At 38.2% G+C, this 24,524-nt stretch overlaps 2 protein-coding genes across 2 annotated transcripts; one reads left to right on the top strand and one right to left on the bottom strand.

Annotated features, from left to right (window-relative positions):
- Positions 1-11,805: 11,805 nt before the first annotated feature.
- LOC122710249 (olfactory receptor 5W2-like) lies at positions 11,806-12,738 on the top strand. The gene has a single exon (XM_043927952.1). It carries the CDS (start codon positions 11,806-11,808, stop codon positions 12,736-12,738), a length of 933 nt encoding a protein of 310 aa, XP_043783887.1.
- A 1,353-nt stretch (positions 12,739-14,091) lies between these two features.
- On the bottom strand, positions 14,092-22,542 carry LOC122702705 (olfactory receptor 5D13-like). The gene is made up of 2 exons (XM_043916448.1): positions 21,620-22,542; positions 14,092-14,224 (listed from the first exon to the last, which is right to left on the bottom strand). The coding sequence occupies exons 1-2, from the start codon at positions 22,540-22,542 to the stop codon at positions 14,092-14,094; spliced, it is 1,056 nt and encodes a 351-aa protein (XP_043772383.1).
- Between the last annotated feature and the right edge of the window lie 1,982 nt (positions 22,543-24,524).

The raw sequence follows: 24,524 nt of genomic DNA, 5'->3' as shown, positions 1-24,524 counted from the left end.
ATTAACTGAAGATTTGTTAAATACCTTAACACACATAAACACATAGACACATATCTCACAACAGTGTATACATATTGTATGTATATATACAACAGTGTTTTTGAAGGTGCATAAAATTGTTGTGGACACTAAGATAATATTCTTATAAAGATATATGTATTTGTTAATTGCACTATAAGTAAGAAGCTATCACTTCTTGATATTTGACTATTACATCTGACTTTGATATGGCTTCCTGAAGGCTAAAACACTGAATCAGTTTGCTGAGAAAGCTAGGCTGCAATCCAATCATATATTTGAAATATCATAAACTACTGAAGAACACTCTTATTTACACATTAAAATTGTAAAGTTAAAAGCTTTGGATGGTCTTAAATTTTCCAGCTGCCATTGTAAAATGTCCTTATGTAAAAATATTACAGAATAAAAAAATAAAGCCTGTGAAATTCCTTTGTTACTCATGGTGGTATTTGTAAAAGATTATGGCATGTTAAGAAGAGTTCTCATGGTAAAAACACCATAAGATAGCTATTCTATAATATAAAAGGTTTATAGGTTTCTATTTCTGGTATACTTTATTAATTTACTCAAACTTCTTTTGAACTGTTTGCTTATGAGTAACACGGCAGAAAACATTGGCTGGAATATATTAAAGTGAGACAAAATATAGTGTCAATGAGTGAGTGAAAGACGCTCAGTCGTGTCTGACTCTTTGCCACCTCATGGACTAAACAGTCCATGGAATTCTCCAGGCCAGAATCCTGGAGTGGGTAGCCTTTCCCTTCTGCAAGGGATCTTCCTAACCCAGGGATCAAAGCCAGGCCTCCCGTATTGCAGGCGAATTAAACATGTAAACTGTTTAACCTAAAGTAGTGGTGACATGAAGCCATTTAAGTAGCATAAATCTCAGAAGGGCAAACATTTTCAAAGGTGACCCTTTTGTCTGTTCTGTTATTCAGATTCAGAAACTCATAGACTCATCACAAAAGTGGATATCCACCTATTTAGCACTGAAGTAAATAAAATGTTAGAAATTGTATTATGCAAGGAGAGCAAATCAGTCAATCCTAGAAGAAGTCAGTCCTGAACATTTATTGGAAGGACTGGTGCTGAAGCTGAAACTCCAATACTTTGACCACCTGATGCGAAGAGCTGACCCACTGGAAAAGACTCTGATGCTGTGAAGGATTGAAGACAGGAGGAAAAGGGGATGACAGAGGATGAGATGTTTGGATGGCATCCTCAGTTCGATGGACATGTGTTTGGGTAAGCTCTGGGAGCTGGTGATGGACAGGGAGGCCTGGCGTGCTGCAGTCCATGGGGTCGCAAAGGGTCGGACATGACTGAGCGACTGAACTGACTGACTGACCGAATGGCAAAGTGTAAACAAGTGCGGTATCTGGGGAGGATGTGAGTCAGCCGTGGCTTTTACACATTGACAGTAGACTGAGAATTGCCACTGCACTTAGTAAACACCATAGCAGAGTCTATTCATACTAGAGCTGGACATAAATGTGCTAGAACCCCAACATACCTCTCCTAGAATTATGCCCAAGTGTGAAGAATGAATACATCCACTGAAATACATGTACAGAAATATTCACCATTGGGTTATTTGAAATTATGTAAAAATGGCACCAGTTCAAATTTGTTTCAACACATTAGATCATGACTTGACAAATTTTTCTTTGAAGTATTTGTGGTGCATGCTAAGCAGCTTCAGTTGTGTCTGACTCTTTGTGATTCCATGGACTGTAACCCTCCAGGCTCCTCTGTCCATGGGATCCTCCAGGCAAGAATACTGGAGTGGGTTGCCTTGACCTCCTTCAGGGAATCTTCCCAGTCCAGGGACCAAACCTGTGTCTCTTATGTCTCCTGAATTGGCAGTAGGGTTCTTTACCACTAGCACCAACTTGGAAGCCCTGAGGTATTTAATAGTGTATATTTTAGGGTTTTAGGCCATAAATTTTGGTCATAACTAAACAGTTTTGCCCTGTATCACAAAAGCAGTTGTCCATAATATATGAATAAATGGTATGTCCCAGCTCCAATAAAACAGTATGAGTCAGGTACACTGACACTTGATATAGATTAGATGAGCAATATTATCACAGTTCAGTTCAGTTCAGTCGCTCAGTCATGTCCGACTCTTTGCGACCCCATGAATCGCAGCATGCCAGGCCTCCCTGTCCATCACCAACTCCCGGAGTCCACCCAAATCCATGTCCATCGAGTTGGTGATGCCATCCAGTCATCTCATCCTCTGTCGTCCCCTTCTCCTCCTGCCCCCAATCCCTCCCAGCATCAAGGTCTTTTCCAATGAGTCAACTCTTCTCATGAGTTGGCCAAAGTACTGGAGTTTCAGCTTCAACATCAGTCCTTCCAATGAAAACCCAGGACTGATCTCCTTTAGGATGGACTGGTTGGATCTCCTTGCAGTTCAAGGGACTCTCAAGAGTCTTCTCCAACACCACAGTTCAAAAGCATCAATTCTTTGGTGCTCAGCTTTCTTCACAGTACAACTCTCACATCCATACATCACTTTTGGAAAAACCATAGCCTTGACTAGACGGACTTTTCTTGGCAAAGTAATGTCTCTGCTTTTTAATATGCTGTCTAGGTTGGTCATAACTTTCCTTCCAAGGACTAAGTATCTTACTTTCATGGCTGCATTGACCATCTGCAGTGACTTTGGAGCCCCCAAAATTAAAGTCAGCCACTGTTTCCACTGTTTCCCCATCTATTTTCCATGAAGTGATGGGGCCAGATGCCATGATTTAATTTTCTGATTGTTGGACTTTAAGCCAACTTTTTCACTCTCCTCTTTCACTTTCATCAAGAGGCCCTTTAGTTCTTCTTCACTTCCTGCCCTAAGGGTGGTGTCATCTGCATATCTGAGGTTATTGATATTTCTCCCAGCAATCTTGATTCCAGCTTGTGCTTCCTCCAGCCCAGCGTTTCTCATGATGTACTCTGCATATAAGTTAAATAAGCAGGGTGACAATATACAGCCTTGACGTACTCCTTTTCCTATTTGAAACCAATCTGATGGTCCATGTCCAGTTCTAACTCTTGCTTCCTGACCTGCATACAGATTTTTCAAGAGGCAGGTCAGGTGGTCTGGTATTCCCATCTCTTTCAGAATTTTCCAGTTTATTGTGATTCACACAGTCAAAGGCTTTGGCATGATCAATAAAGCAGAAATAGATGTTTTTCTGGAACTCTCTTGCTTTTTTGATGATCCAGAGGATGTTGGCAATTTGATCTCTGGTTCCTCTGCCTTTTCTAAATCCAGAAAATGCCTTTTCTATGTGCATATTATACTAGAAAAATGTCTTTCCATAAACAGAATACATTCACTATGAGATTGTAGGAGACTATCAATTTTTATTTTTAACTTGAAAAGTTTCTTGTACAAGAGTTCATTATATATTTATCTAGTTGATGTACTTCACGGTTCATGTATTGCTGAAGCCTGGTTGGAGAATTTTGAGCATTACTTTACTAGTGTGTGAGATGAGTGCAATTGTACGGTAGATTGAGCATTCTTTAGGATTGCCTTTCTTTGGGTTTGGAAGGAAAGTTATGACCAACATAGATAGCATATTAAAAAGCAGGTACATTACTTTGCCAACAAAGGTCTGTCTAGTCAAGGCTATGGTTTTTCCAGTGGTCATGTATGGATGTGAGAGTTGGACGGTGAAGAAAGCTGAACACTGGAGAATTGATGCTTTTGAACTATGGTGTTGGAGAAGACTCTTGAGAGTCCCTTGGACTGCAAGGAGGTCCAACCAGTCCATCCTAAAGGAGGTCAGTTCTGGGTTTTCATTGGAAGGACTGATGCTGAAGCTGAGACTCCAATCCTTTGGCCACCTCATGAGAAGGGTTGACTCATTGGAAAAGACCCTGATGCTGGGAGGAACTGGGGGCAGGAGGAGAAGGGGACGACAGAGGATGAGATGGCTGGATGGCATCACTGACTCAATGGACATGGGTCTGAGTAAACTCCGGGAGTTGGTGATGGACAGGGAGGCCTGGCGTGCTGTGATTCATGGGGTCGCAAAGAGTCGTTCATGACTGAAGGACTTAACTGAACTGAACTGAATTGATGTAGTGCATACTTTCTAGAGTCTCTCAATATATTACTATCTTCATGTTACTAAAAGTGCTGCCTTGCTTGTAGAACATCACTGTCTTTATATACCCACTGGCTCTCCTAGTCATTCTCACAGCAGGAGAGAGCTACAATATACTTCGGTTTAGAACCGTGCAATGCATTCTATATCATTATAGATTTGGGGGCCAGAGAACTACATTCTGAAGAAGACCTTCATCTGGGTAGTGTTTGCCTACATAGAATTGTTTAGTGTCACCAAGGCACCAGGAAAACTCTAAGTGTAGATTTTTTTTTCTCACTTGCTTACATCTGAGGAATATGTTTTCTCCTTAAGACAAGCTTTTAAACTATTTAAGATCTTCATTTTCAATGAAACACAAATCCCATTGTGAGATATTTTAGTTTATCCAGCTTGTAATAATAATGTCGCTACCCAAATTCAGTTTTCAGTTGTTGAGTGGGAGTAGATAAAAATGATACTACTCTTCATGGTTTTGAGGAGCAGCCTGTTAAAAAGCTATAGCAAGGTTCTGACTGAACAAAACGTAACTCAAGGGATTTTTTTAGCCTCTAACACTATACACAAAAATAAACTCAAATTGGATTAAAGATCTAAATGTAAGACCAGAAACTATAAACCTCCTAGAGGAGAACATAGGCAAAACACTCTCCAACATAAATCACAGCAGGATCCTCTATGACCCACCTCCCAGAATTTTGAAAACAAAAGCAAAAATAAACAAATAGGACTTAATGAAACTTAAAAGCTTTTGCACAACAAAGGAAACTATAAGCAAGGTAAAAAGAAAGACTTCAGAATGGGAGAAAATAATAGCAAACAAAGCAACTGAGAAAGAATTAATTTCAAAAATATACAAGCAACTCCTGCAGCTCAATTCCAGAAAACTAAGCGACCCAATCAAAAAATGGGCCAAAGAACTAAACAGACATTTCTCCAAAGAAGACATACAGATGGCTAACAAACACATGAAAAGATGCTCAACATCACTCATTATCAGAGAAATGCAAATCAAAACCACAATGAGGTATCATTTCCTGCCAGTCAGAATGGCCACTATTCAAAAGTCTATGAGCAATAAATGCTGGAGAGGGTGTGGAAAAAGGGAACCCTCTCACACTGTTGGTGGGAATGCAAACTAGTACAGCCACTATGGAGAACAGTGTGGAGATTTCTTAAAAAACTGGAAATAGAACTGCCATATGACCCAGCAATCCCACTCCTGGGCATACACACTGAGGAAACCAGATCTGAAAGAGACACGTGCACCCCAATGTTCATCGCAGCACTGTTTATAATAGCCAGGACATGGAAGCAACCTAGATGCCCATCAGCAGACGAATGGATAAGGAAGCTGTGGTACATATACACCATGGAATATTACTCAGCCATTAAAAAGAATACATTTGAATCAGTTCTAATGAGATGTATAAAACTGGAGCCCATTATATAGAGTGAAGTAAGCCAGAAAGATAAAGAACATTGCAGCATACTAACACGTATATATGGAATTTAGAAAGATGGTAACGATAACCCTATATGCGAGACAGAAAAAGAAACAGATGTATAAAATAGTCTTTTGGACTCTGTGGGAAAAGGCGAGGTTGGGGTGATCTGAGAGAATAGCATTGAAACATGTGTATTATCATATGTGAAATAAACCGCCAGTCCAGGTTCGATGCATGAGACAGGTGCTCAGGGCTGGTGCACTGGGATGACCCTGAGGGATGGGAAGGGGAGGGAGGTGGGAGAGGGATTCAGGATGGGGAACACATGTACACCCATGGAGGATTCATGTCAATGTATGGCAAAAACCACTACAATATTGTAAAGTAATTAGCCTCCAACTAAAATAAATAAATTAAAAAAGAGAGAGAGAGAGAAATGAAAGTAACTGAGGGAGAAATCAGAAAGGATAGGAACAGAATTAGGTGATCAAGGACAATTCTACATACACCGTATGTGTAATAGAGAAGCAAATAGTGATAGTAAAATTCTTTTGAAACAAGCTCATCATCTTCTGAATTTTAGTGGGGAACTATTAAAAATTAGTTGTGGTTTAAGCTTTGCCTCAAAAATATCTCCACAGGAGTACAGGTGATATTTTAGTATTGGAATCCTGAGAACCAAGCATGACAGTGACATATAAAAGGCATCAGAAATTGTTGTTAAGGATCACTTTTCCAATATAAAATATGCAGTATTTATATACATTTTAGCAAAATAAATTTCCCAGATTTATAGAAATAAGTAAAAGAACAAACTGAGAAAAATATCAAAACGAATAAGAAAGCCTGTGTTGCTGTTAATTTCCCAATGAGAAATCAGATGAAGCAGAGATTAATTATGATCAGTATTTAATTTCAGTTCATTTAACATTTGTGTTATATTATCTTACTGTGGCTTTGTTGTCATTGCCTTAGTAACTAGTGATTCTGAGAAAGCTGTTGTGTTTTAACTTGCTGTTTATATATCTTTATGGTGAGAGTATCTGTTCAGTATTTTGTTCATTTTTGTTGTTGTTGTTTTTACTATTGACAAAAATCTTCATATATTTTGGATGCATGTTCTGTGTCATATATATGAATAAATGGTTTTCAAATACTTTATATTTTATGGAAATGTTTTTCTCTGATGTATTTACTCTTACTGTTCTAGTTATCTTTTGCTACATAAACACTTTTTCAAAATTACATGACTTAAAATGATGACCATTGATCCATTCTTTGGTATTGGTTTTCTTCTTCATGTTGACTGAGGTCACCATGAAATATTCAGTTGAAAGATGGGCGAGGCTCTATAATCACTCATGACAGGTACCAAGATGATGTAACCCTCCCCCTGATTCACTCAAATCCTGCCTCTCTCTCATGAACCCCTGCTGGTAACCAAACTATTAGATATAAAATTAAGAAGATACAAGATATGATGTACAAACAGAGAATATAGGCTATATTTTATAACTATATGTGGAGAATATAAAATATGGAATCACTAAGCTATATACCTGCAACTAATATAATATTGTATTCCAACTACACTTCAATAGAAAAAAGAAAATTCTATTATTTCTAATTATGCAAATCTAGTATGGATAATATCAGACAAATTATTTAAGAAAGCAAAAATTAAACCTACTTAGAAAATCATTAAACCCACCAAAAATTTTTAAGTGAATCATCCTTGAATGTATGAACAATGTAAGTAAGGAAAATCCCAAATCTAGTATGTTTCTATCCTTTGTACATTATTATCCACTTTAACAGACAGAAATACTTAGCAATAAATGTCTAGAAAGCAGTTAGCTCTGCAAGTCCTCTATTAACAGTTTTAGAAAATAGAGATAATAAGCACAGAACTTTTTCCTAAAGACTTAAATGCAGTAGACATATTTTTATGGAAAATATAACATAATTCAAGAAAGAGCATACATAGTAGAGAATGTTATGAAGTCACAGATTCAATTAAATGTCCTTGGATGATATTCAGAGAGTTAATTCTTAAGTAGGTTGATAAGGAGTTTGGGGCTTTGTCTTAGTCACATATTTTCTTTAATCCCAGAGCTAAGATGTCCTTTTCATTATAGGGGACTGGAATGCAAAAGTAGGAAGTCAGCAAAACACCTGGAGTAACAGGAAAATTTGGCCTTGGAGTACAGAATGAAGCAGAGCAAAGAAAGGCTAATGGAGTTTTGCCAAGAGAACGCACTGGTCATAGCAACCACCCTCTTCCAACAACACAAGAAAACACTAGACATGGACATCACCAGATGGCCAACAAGGAAATCAGATTGATTATATTCTTTGCAGCCAAAGATGGAGAAGCTCTATACAGTCAGCAAAAAGAAGACCAGGAGCTGACTGTGGCTCAGATCATGAACTCCTTTTTGCCAAATTCAGACTTAAATTGAGAAAAGTAGGGAAAACCACTAGACCATTCAGGTATGACCTAAATCAAATCCCTTATGACTATACAATGGAAGTGAGAAATAGATTTAATGGACTAGATCTGGTAGACAGAGTGCCTGATGAACTATGGACAGAGGTTCGTGACATTGTACAGGAGAGAGGGATCAAGTTCATCCCCATGGAAAAGAAATGCAAAAAGGCAAAATGGTTGTCTGAGGAGGCCTTACAAATAGCTGTGAAAAGAAGAGAAGCAAAAAGCAAAGAAGAAAAGGAAAGATATTCTCATTTGAAAGCAGAGTTCCAAAGAATAGCAATGAGAGATAAAAAAGCCTTCCTCAGCGATCAATGCAAAGAAATAGAGGAAAACAACAGAATGGGAAAGACTAGAGATCTCTTCAAGAAAATTAGAGATACCAAGGGAACATTTCATGCAAAGATGGGGTTCAATAAAGGACAGAAATGGTATGAACCTAACAGAAGCAGAAGATATTAAGAAGAGGTGGCAAGAATACCCAGAACTGTACAAAAAAGATCTTTACGACCCAGATAATCACGATGGTGTGATCACTCACCTAGAGCCTGGAATTCCAGATGTCCTGGAATGTGAAGTCAAGTGAACCTTAGAAAGCATCACTACGAACAAAGCTAGTGGAGGTGATGGAATTCCTGTTGAGCTATTTCAAATCCGAAAAGATGATGCTGTGAAAATGCTGCACTCAATATGCCAGCAAATTTGGAAAACTCAGCCATGGCCACAGGACTGGAAAAGGTCAGTTTTCATTCCAATCCCAAAGAAAGGCAATCCCAAAGAATGCTCAAACTACTGGACAATTGCACTCATCTCACATGCTAGTAAAGAAATGCTCAAAATTCTCCAAGCCAGGCTTCAGCAATACGTGAACCATGAACTTCCAGATGTTCAAGCTGGTTTTAGAAAAGGTAGAGGAATCAGAGATCAAATTGCCAACATCCTCTGGGTCATCAAAAAAGCAAGAGAGTTCCAGAAAAACATCTATTTATGCTTTATTCACTATGCCAAAGCCTTTGACTGTGTGGATCAAAATAATCTGTGGAAAATTCTGAAAGAGATAGGAATACCAGACCACCTCTTGAGAAACCTATAGGCAGGTCAGGAAGCAAGAGTTAGAACTGGACAGGGAACAACAGACTGGTTCCAAATAGGAAAAGGAGTATGTCAAGGCTGTATATTATCACCCTGCTTATTTAACGTATATGCAGAGTACATCATGAGAAACGCTGGGCTGGAGGAAGCACAAGCTGGAATCACTATTGCAGGGAGAAATATCAATAACCTCAGATATGCAGATGACCCCACCCTTATGGCAGAAAGTGAAGAGAAACTATAAAGCCTCTTGAAAGTGAAAGAGGAGAGTGAAAAAGTTGGCTTAAACCTCAACATTCAGAAAACTAAGATCATGGCATCTGGTCCCATCACCTCATGGGAAATCGATGGAGAAACAGTGGAAACAGTGTCAAAGTTTATTTTGGGGGGCTCCAAAATCATTGCAGATGGTGATTGCAGCTATGAAATTAGCCACTTACTCCTTGGAAGGAAAGTTATGACCAACCTAGATAGCATATTAAAAAGCAGAGACATTACTTTGCCAAGAAAGGTCCATCTAGTCAAGGCTATGGTTTTTTCCAGTAGTCATGTATGGATGTGAGAGTTGGACTGTGAAGAAAGCTGAGTGCAGAAGAATTGATACTTTTGAACTGTGGTGCTGGAGAAGACTCTTGAGAGTCCCCTGGACTGCAAGGAGATCCAACCAGTCCATCCTGAAGGAGATCACCCCCTGAGGGGAATTCAGAGTGGAGAGTGAGGCACTCTGTGCCCCAGGGAAACTGGTAGAACAGGTGTTTAGATAGATATTTTCAGGAACTGATTTTATGATCCGAATCCTTGTATCCCTTCATATCTAGACAAAGAGCTAAATCCCTTCATGGTGACATTAGCTCCTTGCAACCAGCAGAAAACCCTTTGTAAGATAAGCACTTGATTGCATAGAACTCTCCCTTCATCAAAATTTCATATATTGACCTTCTCCTGGTGCCTCTTTGGAGAAATCTCTCAGAGCTCCCTGAGATGCTGTCTCCCAGGCTGCCGTCCTCATTTTGCCTCAAATAAAATTCAGCTCACAACTCTCAAGTTGCGCGTCTTTTTGAGCAGGTAGAGGGTAACTGGGGGGAACACCTTACATAGCTTGTGCAGGCTTCTTCATACCACAGATTAATTTGGTGACATATTGAAGCATAAAAGTTCAGACTTTGCTCAGTTGTTTCTGAATTCACGGGGGGATACACAGAAGCAGAAATAAATTTAATGATGTGTTTGCATATTGTCTAAAGCTAGACACACTAGCACAGGGCTTTAAGTCCCAGTGCGCCTGGTAAGATAAAAGCCTATCTGCTTATTCAGCTACCCAAGAGCGGCTCATCTCAGCTAAGGTCCGGGTAATGATTTCAGGATTCTAGAACAAATAGCTACTGCTTTGGGAAAATAAATTTGTAAGTAAAACATTTTATGCCTCCATACTCAGTTAAATAAATTATCTAATGTAATGCCCAAAAATAATATTTTCTTCTCAGAACTGTCAGAATCTGCTTGTACTTATTAGCATCCATAATATGACTATTAATTTATTTTGATGTTGATTCACAGGAAAACCTTCACTTCTTTTTTCATCGAATACTGTATAGATAAATTTAAGGGTTTTGTTGTTGTTGTTAGTTTTACCTTATTTAAAGAGTAATGTAGGTGGTACTTTCAAAATTAAAATGTACAAATTCATCTTCATATGAATCACGTGTCATAAGGTCTAAAGAAAAGCTCCTCACCTATATTCTATTCTTATGCACATTAAAGACATTTAATAGACATTCTAACATGGCACACATGATACACACACTAGACAGAGAAACCTATGTATCTCAGAAGTACTTATTGTCACTAAACCTGTTTCCACTTGGATGCTATAAAAGTCCGTTCAAAATCCAAAGAGATACAGCAATATGCTTTAAATTCTGCTGTTTACATTTCCTTTTAGCTCTTTTCTTTGACTGTTCTACAGGCGCCATCTTTGGCACCAGACACTCCAAAAACAGGTAATGAGTTGTGTGGTAAAGCAGTAATAAATCTCAAGAGAAAAGGTGATATTATCGCATGTCTCACTAAATACTAAAGACTAATACCAATAACATAATTATTTTCATTGTTGTTAGTGTGTGTTGTAATAATTTATTCTAACAATAATACATAAATGTTCTAAATTGTTCTTTGAGCGACATAAAAATTGTAAACACTTTTTGCACACATGGAAATTTTTCAAGCATAGGAAATACGAGTCACTGTTATAGCCTGGTGTTTCTAACATTGTTGTTTTTTTCACGTTGTTTTGAAGATGTAATGAGACATTAATTCATCCAAATATTCTTCTTGAAACAAGAAAGGTTATGCTCAGAGTAATTAGTTTGTAGATTGTAACATACCTTGGGAACAACATGTAGATTTAGAACAAATTTCTCAACTGCCTATCTCACATATTTATATTATTATCAGGTAGATAGCAATGTCTCTTTAAAGAGTGACTACTGACCAAGTCATTTTCTGAGTACAAAATGAAAATTGCAGAAATAAATTGTGTTCTTCCTTACAGATATACTATAAGCATCCAGAAGTGGTACATGTGTCTATATCTTTTTCTTGATCATTTCCTCAAGAATTTAGAGAAGAGCATAGAAGAATGGAAAGAGGAAATTGCTCATCCTTAACTGAATTCATACTGTTGGGAATTACTGATAACCCTGGGATTAAAGTAGCCCTATTTATCCTGTTTTTCCTTGTTTATCTCATTAACTTTCTGGCAAATCTTGGAATGATTATTTTAATTAGGTTGGATCCCCAGCTGCACACACCCATGTACTTTTTCCTCAGCCATTTCTCTTTCTGTGACCTCTGCTATTCAACAGCAATTGGCCCCAAGATGTTGATAGACATTTTAGCCAAAAACAAATCAATCCCCTTCTATGGCTGCACTCTGCAGTTCTTGGTCTTCTGTATCTTTGCCGACTCTGAGTGTCTCCTGCTGGCAGTGATGGCCTATGACCGGTACAAGGCCGTCAGCAGCCCCTTGCTCTATGCTGTCAGCATGTCCAGCAGGCTGTGCTCCCTGCTCATGGCGGGGGTTTACATGCTGGGAATGGCAGATGCTTTGATCCACACGACATTAGCATTCCGCTTATGCTTTTGTGGATCAAACGAGATTAACCATTTCTTCTGTGACTTATCCCCACTTTACCTTCTCTCCTGCTCTGATACACGGGTCAATGAGTTGGCGTCATTCACTGTTTTTGGTTTTATTGAATTAAGTTCCATTTCAGGAGTCCTTGTTTCTTATTGTTATATCATTCTAGCAATCTTGAAGATCCACTCTACAGAAAGGAGGCTCAAAGCTTTCTCCACCTGCACCTCCCATCTAACGGCTGTGGCAATTTTCCAGGGAACTATACTCTTCATATATTTCAGACCCAGTTCTTCCCACACTCTAGATCAAGACAAAATTACCTCATTGTTTTACACCCTTGTGATTCCCATGTTAAACCCTCTGATCTATAGCCTACGGAACAAGGATGTGAAAGATGCCCTAGAAAAGCTAAAAGATAAAAGATGGTTTTAAATATTTATATTTGGCATATGTGCACCCATTCATTTTATTTATTGCATAAATAAATTATTTACTATAAAATTATTTTGAATGTTAGAAGAAAAACAAAGATGTCTCCAATAATTTAATTGATAAAATGAGTATTCATTCTAAACCTCAATTTTAAGAAATGTTGCATACTACATTATATGTCTAAAATTTATAAATAATAGTCCCTCCATTCAGAAAGTTTTTCAACCTTTCTAGTTTTGCTAAATTTATGTCCATTCTTTCATTCAAATATCAATTCACTGTTCTTATAGCACATTATGTGTTTACTAAATGAAGTCTGAGCATTTAAGCATTTTGTGTTCCATGGCACTTTGAATAGCTTCTATACTAATAAATCTTATTATCTGTTTGAAGTAACCAACACTAATTATGTAAATACCAAATAATTCATACTAACCTCAATATCATCATGAAGTAAAAACAATAGGTAATAAGTATAAAGAAAATCCTAAATTAGTTTTTTTTTAAGGCTTCATCAAATGGAGATTAGAGTGTAAAAGAGAAATGATGCATGTTGTAATAGCAGAAGATAGCAGGAAGAGGGCCTGACAATTATAGAGGTCTTAAGGTGGACAAGGCCATGACTTTTTAGAAGTATTTTTAAGGAAGGAAAAAAGTAAATTCTACCCTCCTAGTACATGTTGGCATATTTAATAACTAAATTTATATGGAAGAGATTAACAAGAGGAAAAAAATGTTTAATTACGTACATAGATGGAATCCACATAACATAAGAGATTCCAAAGATGGCTAAAAGGAGGTATATATAATCTCATTTTATCTTTACATTTTAACCATACAGAACTTTGACAAAGGAGAAAGTGGTAGGAGTCTGAAAATGAACAGGAATAGAAGGCCATTCACCAGGAAGTGAAAAGAGCAAATGTTTGGTAGACAAATGTTTCCTGGGATGCACAGAAACATTGAGTCATAGAGAGAAATTATAACAGAATTTTTTAGCTTCCTCCCTGTCTAGGAGACCTAGTTCATACTATTCTGTAGTCCCCATCTATGATAATAGTTCCTTCTTTGAAACATGAGTTCTATCTAAATTATTTTAGACAGCTAAGGGCGAGTTAAAAAGAAAAGACCTTTGTCATTTGCATCTTAAAAACTTTCAGCCCACCCACAGGAACCGCTGCCCACTACCTTTCTGACCCCACCCCCCCCACCCCCGGCTCCCTTTCCCTGCAGCCAGTACCAGCTCCTTCCCTGCTGACCTCCAATCAAACCGTGTAGATTCCTATCATGGCCTCCACACTGCTCCTCTTTTCACCTAGATATTACCTAGAATGATCTCTTGTATATAATAAGTCAGCATTCAAGAGATATGCCCCGAATGAATGAATGAATAACCATAAAATGGGGATACCCATAATGCCATAGGATTCTTGTGGAGTTTAATAAGAAAATATATGTAAAGTGATTAAAATAGAAGTATTTGGTACAATAAAAAATACTCATCTCAATATAGTTGTCATACTAAACAGCCATATTTTGGGGTGGCAAATTTTGCTCTCTTATAGAATCAGAGTTTTGAGAACATGGGTAAACCTCGAGGGCATTATGTTAAGTGAAATAAGTCAGACAAAGTAAAGACAAATGCTGTATATTCTCCCTTATATGGAATCTAAAAAAGTTGAACTCAAAGAACCTGAGTAGAACTCAAAGAACCTTCCATGGGCTAGAGGAGTTGGGAGAAGGGAATATTGATGTTGATCAGATGGTTCAGATTTTCCGTTATAACATGAATAGTTTCTGGGAATTTAAGGCACAATGAGACGACTGTATTTGACAATGATGTTTTGTACGCTGGAAATTTGCTCAGAAAATATATCTTAAATTTTCCCAACACAATCAAAAAGTGACAACTATGTGAGGTTTGCTGTTGTTGTTTAGTCCCTAAATTGTGTCCAACTCTTTTATGACCCTGTGGACTAGTGCCCACCAGGCCCCCTGTTCATGTGATTTCCCAGGCAAGAATACTGGAGTGGGTTGCCATTACCTTCTCCAGGACATCTTCCCAACCCAGGGATTGAACAGGCAATTTTCTTTACCACTGAGCCAGCAGAAGAGACCATATGAGGTAATAGACCTGTTTGTTAACCTTGTAACAGTTATCATCTCACATATTATTATCAAAATATACATTATCTACCTTAAGGAAAACGATGATGTCAATTACATCTTAATAAAACTGGGGGGGAAAAGTACAAATGGTTAGGTTATAAAGAGCAATGAAAAGTGCCTTGAAAACCTGTATCATTGTGCTTTAATTACCAATAATCAACACTTCTATCATCCCTTCATCTTGAACAATGCCTTTATTCACCTACAGGCCCTTCTAATCTTTCCTACAGCAATAAGGAAACTTAGTGTGCTTGGGGAAAAATGCAATGAACTAAAATCTGTGTCACAATATTGAATTTTTTGGGGACAGACGACTATTCTCAGAATGTGACCATCTGGGTGAACACTTGCTTCGGTACTACTGTTTCAGTGTTACCAGTTAGTGTTGTGTTAGTCACTCAGTTGTGTCCAGTTCTTTGGATCCCTACGGACTATAACTCACCAGGCTCCACTATCCATGGAATTCTCCAGGCAAGAATACTGGAGTGGGTAGCCAGTCCCTTCTCCAGGAGGTTTTTCCAACCCAGGGATCAAACTCCAGTCTCCTGCACTGCATAGGTATTCTTTATTGCCTTAACTACCACAGAAGACATCAGGGGTACCTAGAAATTCTTAAATATAGAAGAATTATTGTTGCTTGCTTGAATCTGTTGCATAGAATTTCTCCTAAAAACATGTTTTTCTAGTTATTAAAGAACACATTCTTAATGAGACCTGAAATCCATTGAGAGCTAAACTAGATTACATAATTTGTAATAATAGTCTAGCTTCAAAAACTCAGTTTTAAATCATTGAAGGGAAGATAGTCTACATGATCTGGAGGAGAAGCCTGGTTTAAGAAGCTAAAATTATGTCTTGGTTAAGCAAAATGTAACTGGAGGGACTTTTGTATCCCTGAAGACTCAGAAAAACCTGACGGAATAACTAATTTGACAGGAATCAGAAGACAGGAACAGGGAAAACGTTATATCCTCACAATGTGTACCAGAGAAGTCAACAGTGGTGTTAAAGAACTTGAGTACCAGAAATGCTTGTTTCTTGAATTTAATTAGTGCACAGTGATTAACAATTAGTTACATGGTTTGAGCTTTGCCTTAAGAATAACCCCAACAAGAAAGAACTTTGGTATCTTAGCATTGGGATCATCACACAAACGAAATATAGAATCCATAAAAATTCATCTGTAGGAATCCCTTTTTTCAAATATAGAAATGTTCCAATTTCAGTGACTTTAGTCTGATGAGCATTCTCTTTATGGAAAGCAGTGGAGGAAGACAGCAAACAAGCAGGCAGAAGATAGAGACAATGAAAGCAAACAAATGTAAAGAAATCCTGTGTACCCCCAAATTGCCAGGTGAGGTTTCTGAATAAATAGGAAAGTACCTGAAGTCTTTCAAGCATAATCTAGTATATGCCTGACACATCTTGCTTAACATCATCTACAATTAATTAGATAACATACTAGATATGTGGTATTTTATACTAGTAAAATAGATAGTATATAACAATTCCAAAATGTTTTCTTGTTGTCCCTCAAGTCCACTTCTAAATATTTCCATAAAGAGACCCTGAACATGAGAAATTATGTAAGCATACAATCATTCATTTTAGAGTTTATGATATAAATAATTGAATATACATTTTTGCATATAAACAGTGCTTCTTTTCACTAAATTAACTTTGAAAATGGCAACATAAGTATGAATAACTGTATGTAAACCAGTAGATGAATGAAATGAATGAATATACATCAGAGAAAAGGAATATAATGCTTCTGTTCAGAAAATTTTACATGTAACTGTGTTGATTAAGGTCTTTTTATGTTTAAAATCTGAGTTTATACAAGAATACATGGTCCTCTCTGAGCAGTGTGAGTCAAGTTGGGTTTTCCCATCTTTATATAGAATTTTTAATTGCCACAATAAATTTAATGGATGTGCATATGTGTGTATTGTGCATCTCTGTGTTTGCACTATTGTGGAATTAAAACAGTGCACCTTTATTGGAGTTGATTAAGCATATGTGATAAATGTTGGATGAGTGGGAAAATTTAATTAAGTATAGAACTGAACTCTGAAGAGATAGGGACAAAAGAATAACAGGAAAAATCTATATTTCTGTTTGGATAATCCCGCATATGAAACCGTGTTGTGCTCGGTCGCTCAGTCGTGTCCAACTCTTTGTGACCCAATGGACTGTAACCCACCAGGCTCCTCCGTCCATGGAATTTTTCAGGCAAGAATACTGGAGTGGTTGCCATTTCCTCCTCCAGGGGATCTTTCCCACCCAGGGATCTTTCCCACATCTCCTCTGCCTTCTGTATTGGCAGGTGGATTCTTTACCACTAGCATATTGGTCACATATTTCTGAGAACAAAATAATTGAAAAATCCAGAGCTCAGACACAGACATAGAAATATACCCTAAATTACTCCAGAAACAACACTGAATGTGCAGGAAGAGAGAACCACACTGAAGAAAACATCACGAGTTTAGTCACAGGTACTAATATTTTGCAGTATGACTTTCTTAGATATATTTTACTTGTTCTCACTCAGGGTTTTTTTTTGTTTTTTTCTTTTCACTAAAATAAAAGTGTTCACCTCTAGTAAACAAAGTTGCATCATGTATTTTGGAAAAATCTTAATTCAGTTCAGTTCAGTCACTCAGTCATGTCCAACTATTTGTGACCCCATGAATCGCAGCACACCAGGCCTCCCTGTCCATCACCAATTCCTGGAGGTCACCCAAACTCATGTCCATTGAGTTGGTGATGCCATCTCATCCTCTGTCATCCCCTTCTTCTCCTGCCCTCAACCTTTCCCAGCATCAGGGTCTTTTCAAATCAGTCAGCTCTTCTCATCAGATGGCCAAAGTATTGGAGTCTCAGCTTCAACATCAGTCCTTCCAATGAACCCAGGACTGATCTCCTTTAGGATGGACTGATTGGATCTCCTTGCAGTCCAAGGAACTCTCAAGAGTCTTCTCCAACACAACAATTCAAAGACATCAATTCTTCGGTGCTCAGCTTTCTTTAGGAGAAGACAATGGCAACCCACTCCAGTACTCTTGCCTGGAAAATCCCATGGACGGAGGAGCCTGGTAGGCTGCAGTCCATGGGGTCGCTAAGAGTCGGACACGACTGAGTGACTTCACTTTCACTTTTCACTTTCATGCATTGGAGAAGGCAATGGCAACCCACTCCAGTGTTCTTGCCTGGAGAATCCCAGGGACAGGGGAGCCTGGTGGGCTGCCATCTATCGGGTCGCACAGAGTTGGACATGACTGAAGTGACTTAGCAGCAGCTGCAGCAGCAGATTTCTTTATAGTCCAACTCTCACATCCATACATGACCACTGGAAAAACCATAGCCTTGACTAGATGGACCCTTGTTGACAAAGTAATGTCTCTGCTTTTTAATATGCTATCTGGGTTGGTCATAACTTTCCTTCCTAAGAGTAAGAGGCTTCTGATCAATCACCATCTGCAGTGACTTTGGAGCCAAAAAAAATAAAGTCAGCCACTGTTGCCACTGTTTCCCCATCTATTTCCACATAGTGATGGACCAGATGACATGATCTTAGTTTTCTGAATGTTGAGCTTTAAGCCAACTTTTTCACTCTCCTCTTTCACTTTCATCAAGAGGCTCTTTAGTTCTTCACTTTCTCCCATAAGGGTGGTATCATCTACATATCTGAGGTTATTGATATTTCTCCAGGCAATCTTGATTCCAGCTTGTGATTCCTCCAGTCCGTGTATCTCATGATGTACTCTGCATATAAGTTAAATAAGCAGGGTGACAATATACAGCATTGACATGCTCCTTTTCCTATTTGGAACCAGTCTGTTGTTCCATGTCCAGTTCTAACTGTTGCTTCCTGACCTGGATACAGGTTTCTCAAGAGGCAGTTCAGGTGGTCTGGTATTTCCACCTCCTTCAGAATTTTCCACAATTTATTATGATCCACACAGTCAAATGCTTTGGCATAGTAAATAAAGCAAAAATAAATGTTTTTCTGGAACTCTCTTGCCTTTTTGATGATCCAATGGATGTTGACAATTTGATCTCTGGTTCCTCTGCCTTTTCTAAAACCAGCTCAAATATCTGGAAGCTCACGGTTCACGTATTGTTGAAGCCTGGCTTGAAGAATTTTGAATAAACTCTTCAGAATTTCTGAAATCTGTATTAGCTTAGAAAGGGCAGGATCTCTAAATTGAACATGACCAGTGTTAATAAACTACATTCAAGGACTGTTTGTGAGAGACCCTTCTGATAATGGAAGTGTCATTTCAATGGTTCTGAAAACTGCAAGAGAATCAAATATTTATAGAATATGCAGCTACAGCTAAAGACTTAAAATTAAACAAAGAAAAATATTCCAATGTACAGTACTCAGTAATAGGAACACTCATATAAGTCTTTGAGTGCATTACTTATGTCGTTTTAGCTTTTTAAATCTCATGTGACAACTATATTCATTAAGGAGACATCATCTAAAGTCTTATCCAGGTGAAGAGTTAGCCACCTAGTCGTGTCCATCTCTTTGTGACCCCATGGACTGTAGCCAGGCTGCTCTGTCCATGGGATTCTCCAGACAAGAATACTGGAGTGGGTTGCCATTCCTTTTCCAAGGCATCTTCCAACCTGGGTCTCCTGCATTGCAGAGGGATTATTTACCATCTGAGCCACCAGGTAAGGTCTCTTACCTAGGTGAGCACAGTACTAAATATTATGAATTTAGTCAGAAATTTTCATTTCTTTTCATCTTTTACTCATCCAGCAAGTATTCATTGAAGGCCAAATGTGTTTTCTAGGTAATTTTCTAGGCATTAGAGATATAAGATACAATAATAATACCAGAAATTTCTACTCTCTTGGAGTGTATAGAGGGAGAAGCTAATGATACAAATAAATTATTGCATGTATTAAACATATCATGTTTCTAAGAAAAAAATATTGTTAAGGGGATAAAGAGTGATTATCTCATTATATTAGATTTTCAGAAAAGAATCTTCTTGTAAGGTGGTATTTGAATAGGCACATACATGATTTAATAGAAATATATTTATTAACAGTGGATTGAGCGCTAAAATATTTTGGAGCCTATTAACTTCCTTACAAGGTGTTTCATGTTTTTATATTTCAAGCTATTATGTCAGTGAGGATGTCAGTATGTATAGTGTATGTCACTGAGTTCAGTGTGAGGATTGGCACGGTATGAAACAGACTCTATTTGAACAATCACTTATGAGCATTTGGAACTGAGCATGCTATAGAGGGCTTCCAGGTGGCCCTAGTGATAAGGTACCTGCAGGAGACATAAGCGGTTCTGGCTCAGTCCCTGCGTCTGGAAGATCCCCTGGAGGAAGGCATGGCAACCAACTCCAATATTCTTGCCTGGAGAATCCCATGGGCAGAGGATCCTGGCGGGCTACAGTCCAGGGTCTCAGAAGAGTCTGACACGAGTGAAATGACTTAGCACACAGCATGCACGTGCTATAGAGAGAAAGGATGATGATATGTGGGAGACACAGGGAGACAGGACTCTGTGATGCCCACAGGTAGAAAGTATCTTTAAAATAGTGACAGAAGTGAAAGCTAGGAAATGATGACTATGAACTTTCTTGGTTCATTGAATTGGCTAAAGTAAACAAGATCCAAAAGGGCAGCAGAATATTCATACAAAATGTGTTAACTATGATGGACTCACAGTAGGCAATACAACTGAAAGGATGAGTGCAAGAAACAGTCTATGCTCAGCTCTAGCACCAGCCAGAAGGATGGAACGCAGCTTCTGGGGCACAACAGCTGTGTAAAGCACAGGCTTACCGACAACCAGAAAGCAGTTATGTACCAACAATACTAAAAATGAGTTATTGTTTTTTCATTTATTTTTATTAGTTGGAGGCTAATTACTTTACAATATTGTAGTGGTTTTGGCCATACATTGACATGAATCAGCCATGGATTTACATGTGTTCCCCATCCCGATCCCCCTCCCACTTCCCTTTTTTTTTTTTTTTTTTTAAGAATTGTGTGTGGTTTAGGAGGAAAGAGAGAGAAGCAGAAGTCACACACCCTCCTTCCCTGTGTGTCTCTGTGTATCTTTTTCTGTCTTATAAGGACAATCTCGTTGGATTTTGGGTTTACTTTAAGTTCATCTTGACTCTTACCTTAATTACATCTGCAAAGGTCTTATTTCCAAATAAGGTGACATTCTGAGTTTTGGGTGACATGGATATTTGGGAGACACTATTCACCCACAGCGCTTCAGTGTTGGCTCAGAAGGTGAAGAATCTCCCTGAAATGCAAGAAACCCAGGTTCAATCCCTGGGTCAGGAAGATCCCCTGGAGAAGGCAATTGCTACCCACTCCAGTATTCTTGCCTGGAGACTTCCATGGACAGAAGAACCTGGCAGGCTACAGTTCATGGGGTGGCAAAGAGTCAGACATGACTGAACAACTCACAGTTTCACTTTTCATACACTCACAACACACATCATTTTACACATGATATACAGCTATTTTATTTGACACTGAACTGAACAGAACCTAAGAGATCAAATAGACAATTTATGACTCTAAATTTATGATCTAGTGAGTTGACTACATAATTTGAGTCATTATCTCTACAAGAAGATTTAGTTAATATTATGTAATAGATCAAATTTCTTTTGGAAATACATATCTTCAACCAAATTGTATTAAGTGATTCATTAATTTCCTGACACTCTCTTTTACATCTTTGTTCCTGAGGCTATAGATCAGAGGGTTCAGCATAGGACTCACCACTGTATAAAATACAGAACCTACTTTGACCATGAGCCATGAGCTTTTGGACCTGGGTACACGATAAAGGAACAGGATAGTCCCATGGAACATGGTGATGGCGGTCAGAAGCGGGGCACAAGTAGAGAAGGCTTTTTGGCGAATCCGAGCAGAAGGCATTTTTATGATAGTGACAAAAATGGAAACACAAGTAGTGAGGACAATTACCAGGCTGCTCACCTCATTGCATTTGGCGATAGCAAAACAGAGCACTTGGCTGATGAAGGGGTCAGAGCAGGAGATGGAGACAATGACAGAGTGCTCACAGAAGAAATTATTTATGATGCTAGACCCACAGAAGGATAATGCCAGGAGAGAACAGGTGAGTGTCAGGGAGCAGACTACACCCCACGTGTAAGGACCAGCCACTAACGATGCACAGAGCTTTGGGTACATGGCCACTGTGTAGAGTAGAGGCTTACAAACGGCCACAAATCGGTCATAGGCCATCACTGCCAACATGACCGCCTCTGCCACTGCAAACATACAAGCCGAGAAGAACTGCATGATGCATCCCGTCAAAGAGATGGTTCTGTCTTCCACAACCAAATTCTCCAAGAGTTTGGGTGTAACTGTGGTGGAATAGCAGAAATCAACAAGGGACAAGTGACTGAGAAAAAAGTACATGGGGGTGTGGAGTTTGGGACTGATCCTGATGATGGCGATCATGCCCAGGTTCCCCACCATGGTGACTGCATAGACAGTGAGGAAAACCAGGAACAAGGGAACCTGGAGACTGGGATATCCTGAGAAGCCCAAGAGGGTGAATGTGGCTCCGGCACTCTGATTTCCTTCAGCAAACCACATACTTGTTGGAGAAAATCTGAGACAGTGATAATAAAATAATAACAATGATAATAAAAAAAAATCTGAGACAGTGATAATAAAAAAAAATAAAAACAAATAATAACAATGATAATGATGACGGTGCATGGATATCACATTTATCGTGCAGCAGACATTGTGTTAAAATATTGGTACCTTCGTTTTGACCACTAAATGAGACTTTGAATTTCAAAACAAGCAGTCTCATATTTTACAAAGGGAAATGGAAGCATATATGAGTTAAGACATGTGTTTGAATTAACACAGCCTGCTAGTGATGAGTTAGGTTTGAAGTTGATCATGAGTGACAGAAACTGAATTTAGTTTAGAGTTAGAGAGCCTATTTCTTTAGTGTTGTAGAAAAACATGTTTTTCTCAGTTACACCAATCTGAAGGTCTGTGCTGTTTAGTGGGAGTAACATAACAATAAATGAAAACATAGCACTCAAATTCATTTTAAAAAGCAGGAGGTGTAATATTTTTAGAGGCGGTAGTACTTCTATCATAATGTTCAAACTGAAGATCATTGAAAAGGCAGATGTCATGAGTCACCACAATAATTTTCACCTTTTGGAAAACATAAATGGACAATGAAGGAAATAAAGCCCTAACTTCAGGTTTTCCAATGATTCCAGTCTGATGGTAAAATTATTGGCTTTGTGTTCAATGCAGCAACCTGGTAAATTAATGAAGTTGTATTATAATTTGTAGTGCCCTCACGTTTGCTTTCTTTCCTATTTGACTATTTCTCATTTGTCTCACATAGTGTCACTGATGTCTCTCATTGTCTCACTGATGCTCTCAATGTAGTCTTTTAAATTCTTTGATCAATATCTCTTAACTTTCTATCAATATTTTTAATCTAATTCTATACTGTTTCTCAAGAAAATCAGAGAATACAGTAATAAACACAAGTGGTTACACTATCACCCTCAACACTTCTGGTGACAAGAATATTGAGTTTGATTAAAACTACAGGTGATAATCTTGCTCTGAGTCATACAATCATTATTTGTATACATTATTTTGAGAAAGCAAAAGCATCTTGTACTGGTAAGCAGTTTATAGCAACAGAAGTATATTTATTTAGCAAAGATTTTAAAATAAGTTAACCAATAACAAGCACACATCTGAAATATTCATTATTAAAGGGACTATCAGTTCGACTCTCATAAACACAGATGCAATTTTAGTTTTGTCTGACCATGTGAAGGGAGAAATAATTCATTATTTCTTAAATAGCTTTATGGCACTTTTGAGACTCAAAAAATGCATTTCCTATATGCAGAAAAGGGAATCGGTGGGAAGTGGAAAAGAGCTAGTGACAGACAGACTGGCACAATGAAAGAAGCAGGGAGTTGGAAACTTAGATTTAAATTCAGTTCCAAGCTTTGGCATTTACTGTATGGTCTTTGGTGAATCACTCAGATTTTATGAGCCTCAACTTCTCTATCAGTAATAACGACATGATCATATATATTTTATAGGTGTATAAGTATTAAGTTAGGAAATGACATTAATATAATTAGCACAAAATCTGACAGTCGTGCAGTTCAAAATATATAGGTTTTCCCACTCTCATCCATTTTAATTCTTAATACTCTGAATAACTGGTATTATTTTTAAACACACTTTATTTTAAACAATCTAAGAAACAGATCAAGGTTCAAAGTTGGCAGCAACAATAGTGCAGGAACAATTTGTGAAGTCAAAGAGTAGCTCAACTCTTTTTCTGAACTTCGTCTTGGCCCTGTCCATGCTAATTCATCGATCACTATCCTTCAATAAATTGTCTCTGTTTCCCCTGTTTTCTCATTATTACCTGACCCTTATTAATCATCCCTTTTTAATCTCATGGTCACCTAGGCTCAGCCAACTTCCCTGTGCTGCTGCTACCCTGCACTGTGAGAAAATCAATTTCTCCTTTTCTTGGTTACTGTGGCTGTTACGACAGTTTCTAACTC

The sequence above is a fragment of the Cervus elaphus genome, chromosome 1, assembly GCF_910594005.1.
Source record: "Cervus elaphus chromosome 1, mCerEla1.1, whole genome shotgun sequence".
Taxonomy (NCBI): Eukaryota; Metazoa; Chordata; class Mammalia; order Artiodactyla; family Cervidae; genus Cervus; species Cervus elaphus.
Note: the sequence above shows the minus strand (reverse complement) of the source record. Positions and strands in the feature narration are given on the sequence as shown.

What these genes read in the sequence shown, in the direction of transcription:
- LOC122710249 (XM_043927952.1), top strand. Translation starts at nt 11,806, where the DNA reads ATGGAAAGAGGAAATTGCTCATCCTTAACTGAATTCATACTGTTGGGA.
- LOC122702705 (XM_043916448.1), bottom strand. Translation starts at nt 22,542, where the DNA reads ATGTGGTTTGCTGAAGGAAATCAGAGTGCCGGAGCCACATTCACCCTC. An exon ending in AGTGTCAGGAAATTAATGAA is followed by an intron (nt 14,225 to 21,619) that starts TCACTTAATACA and finishes TATTTTTTATTG; the next exon opens with TACCAAATACTTCTATTTTA.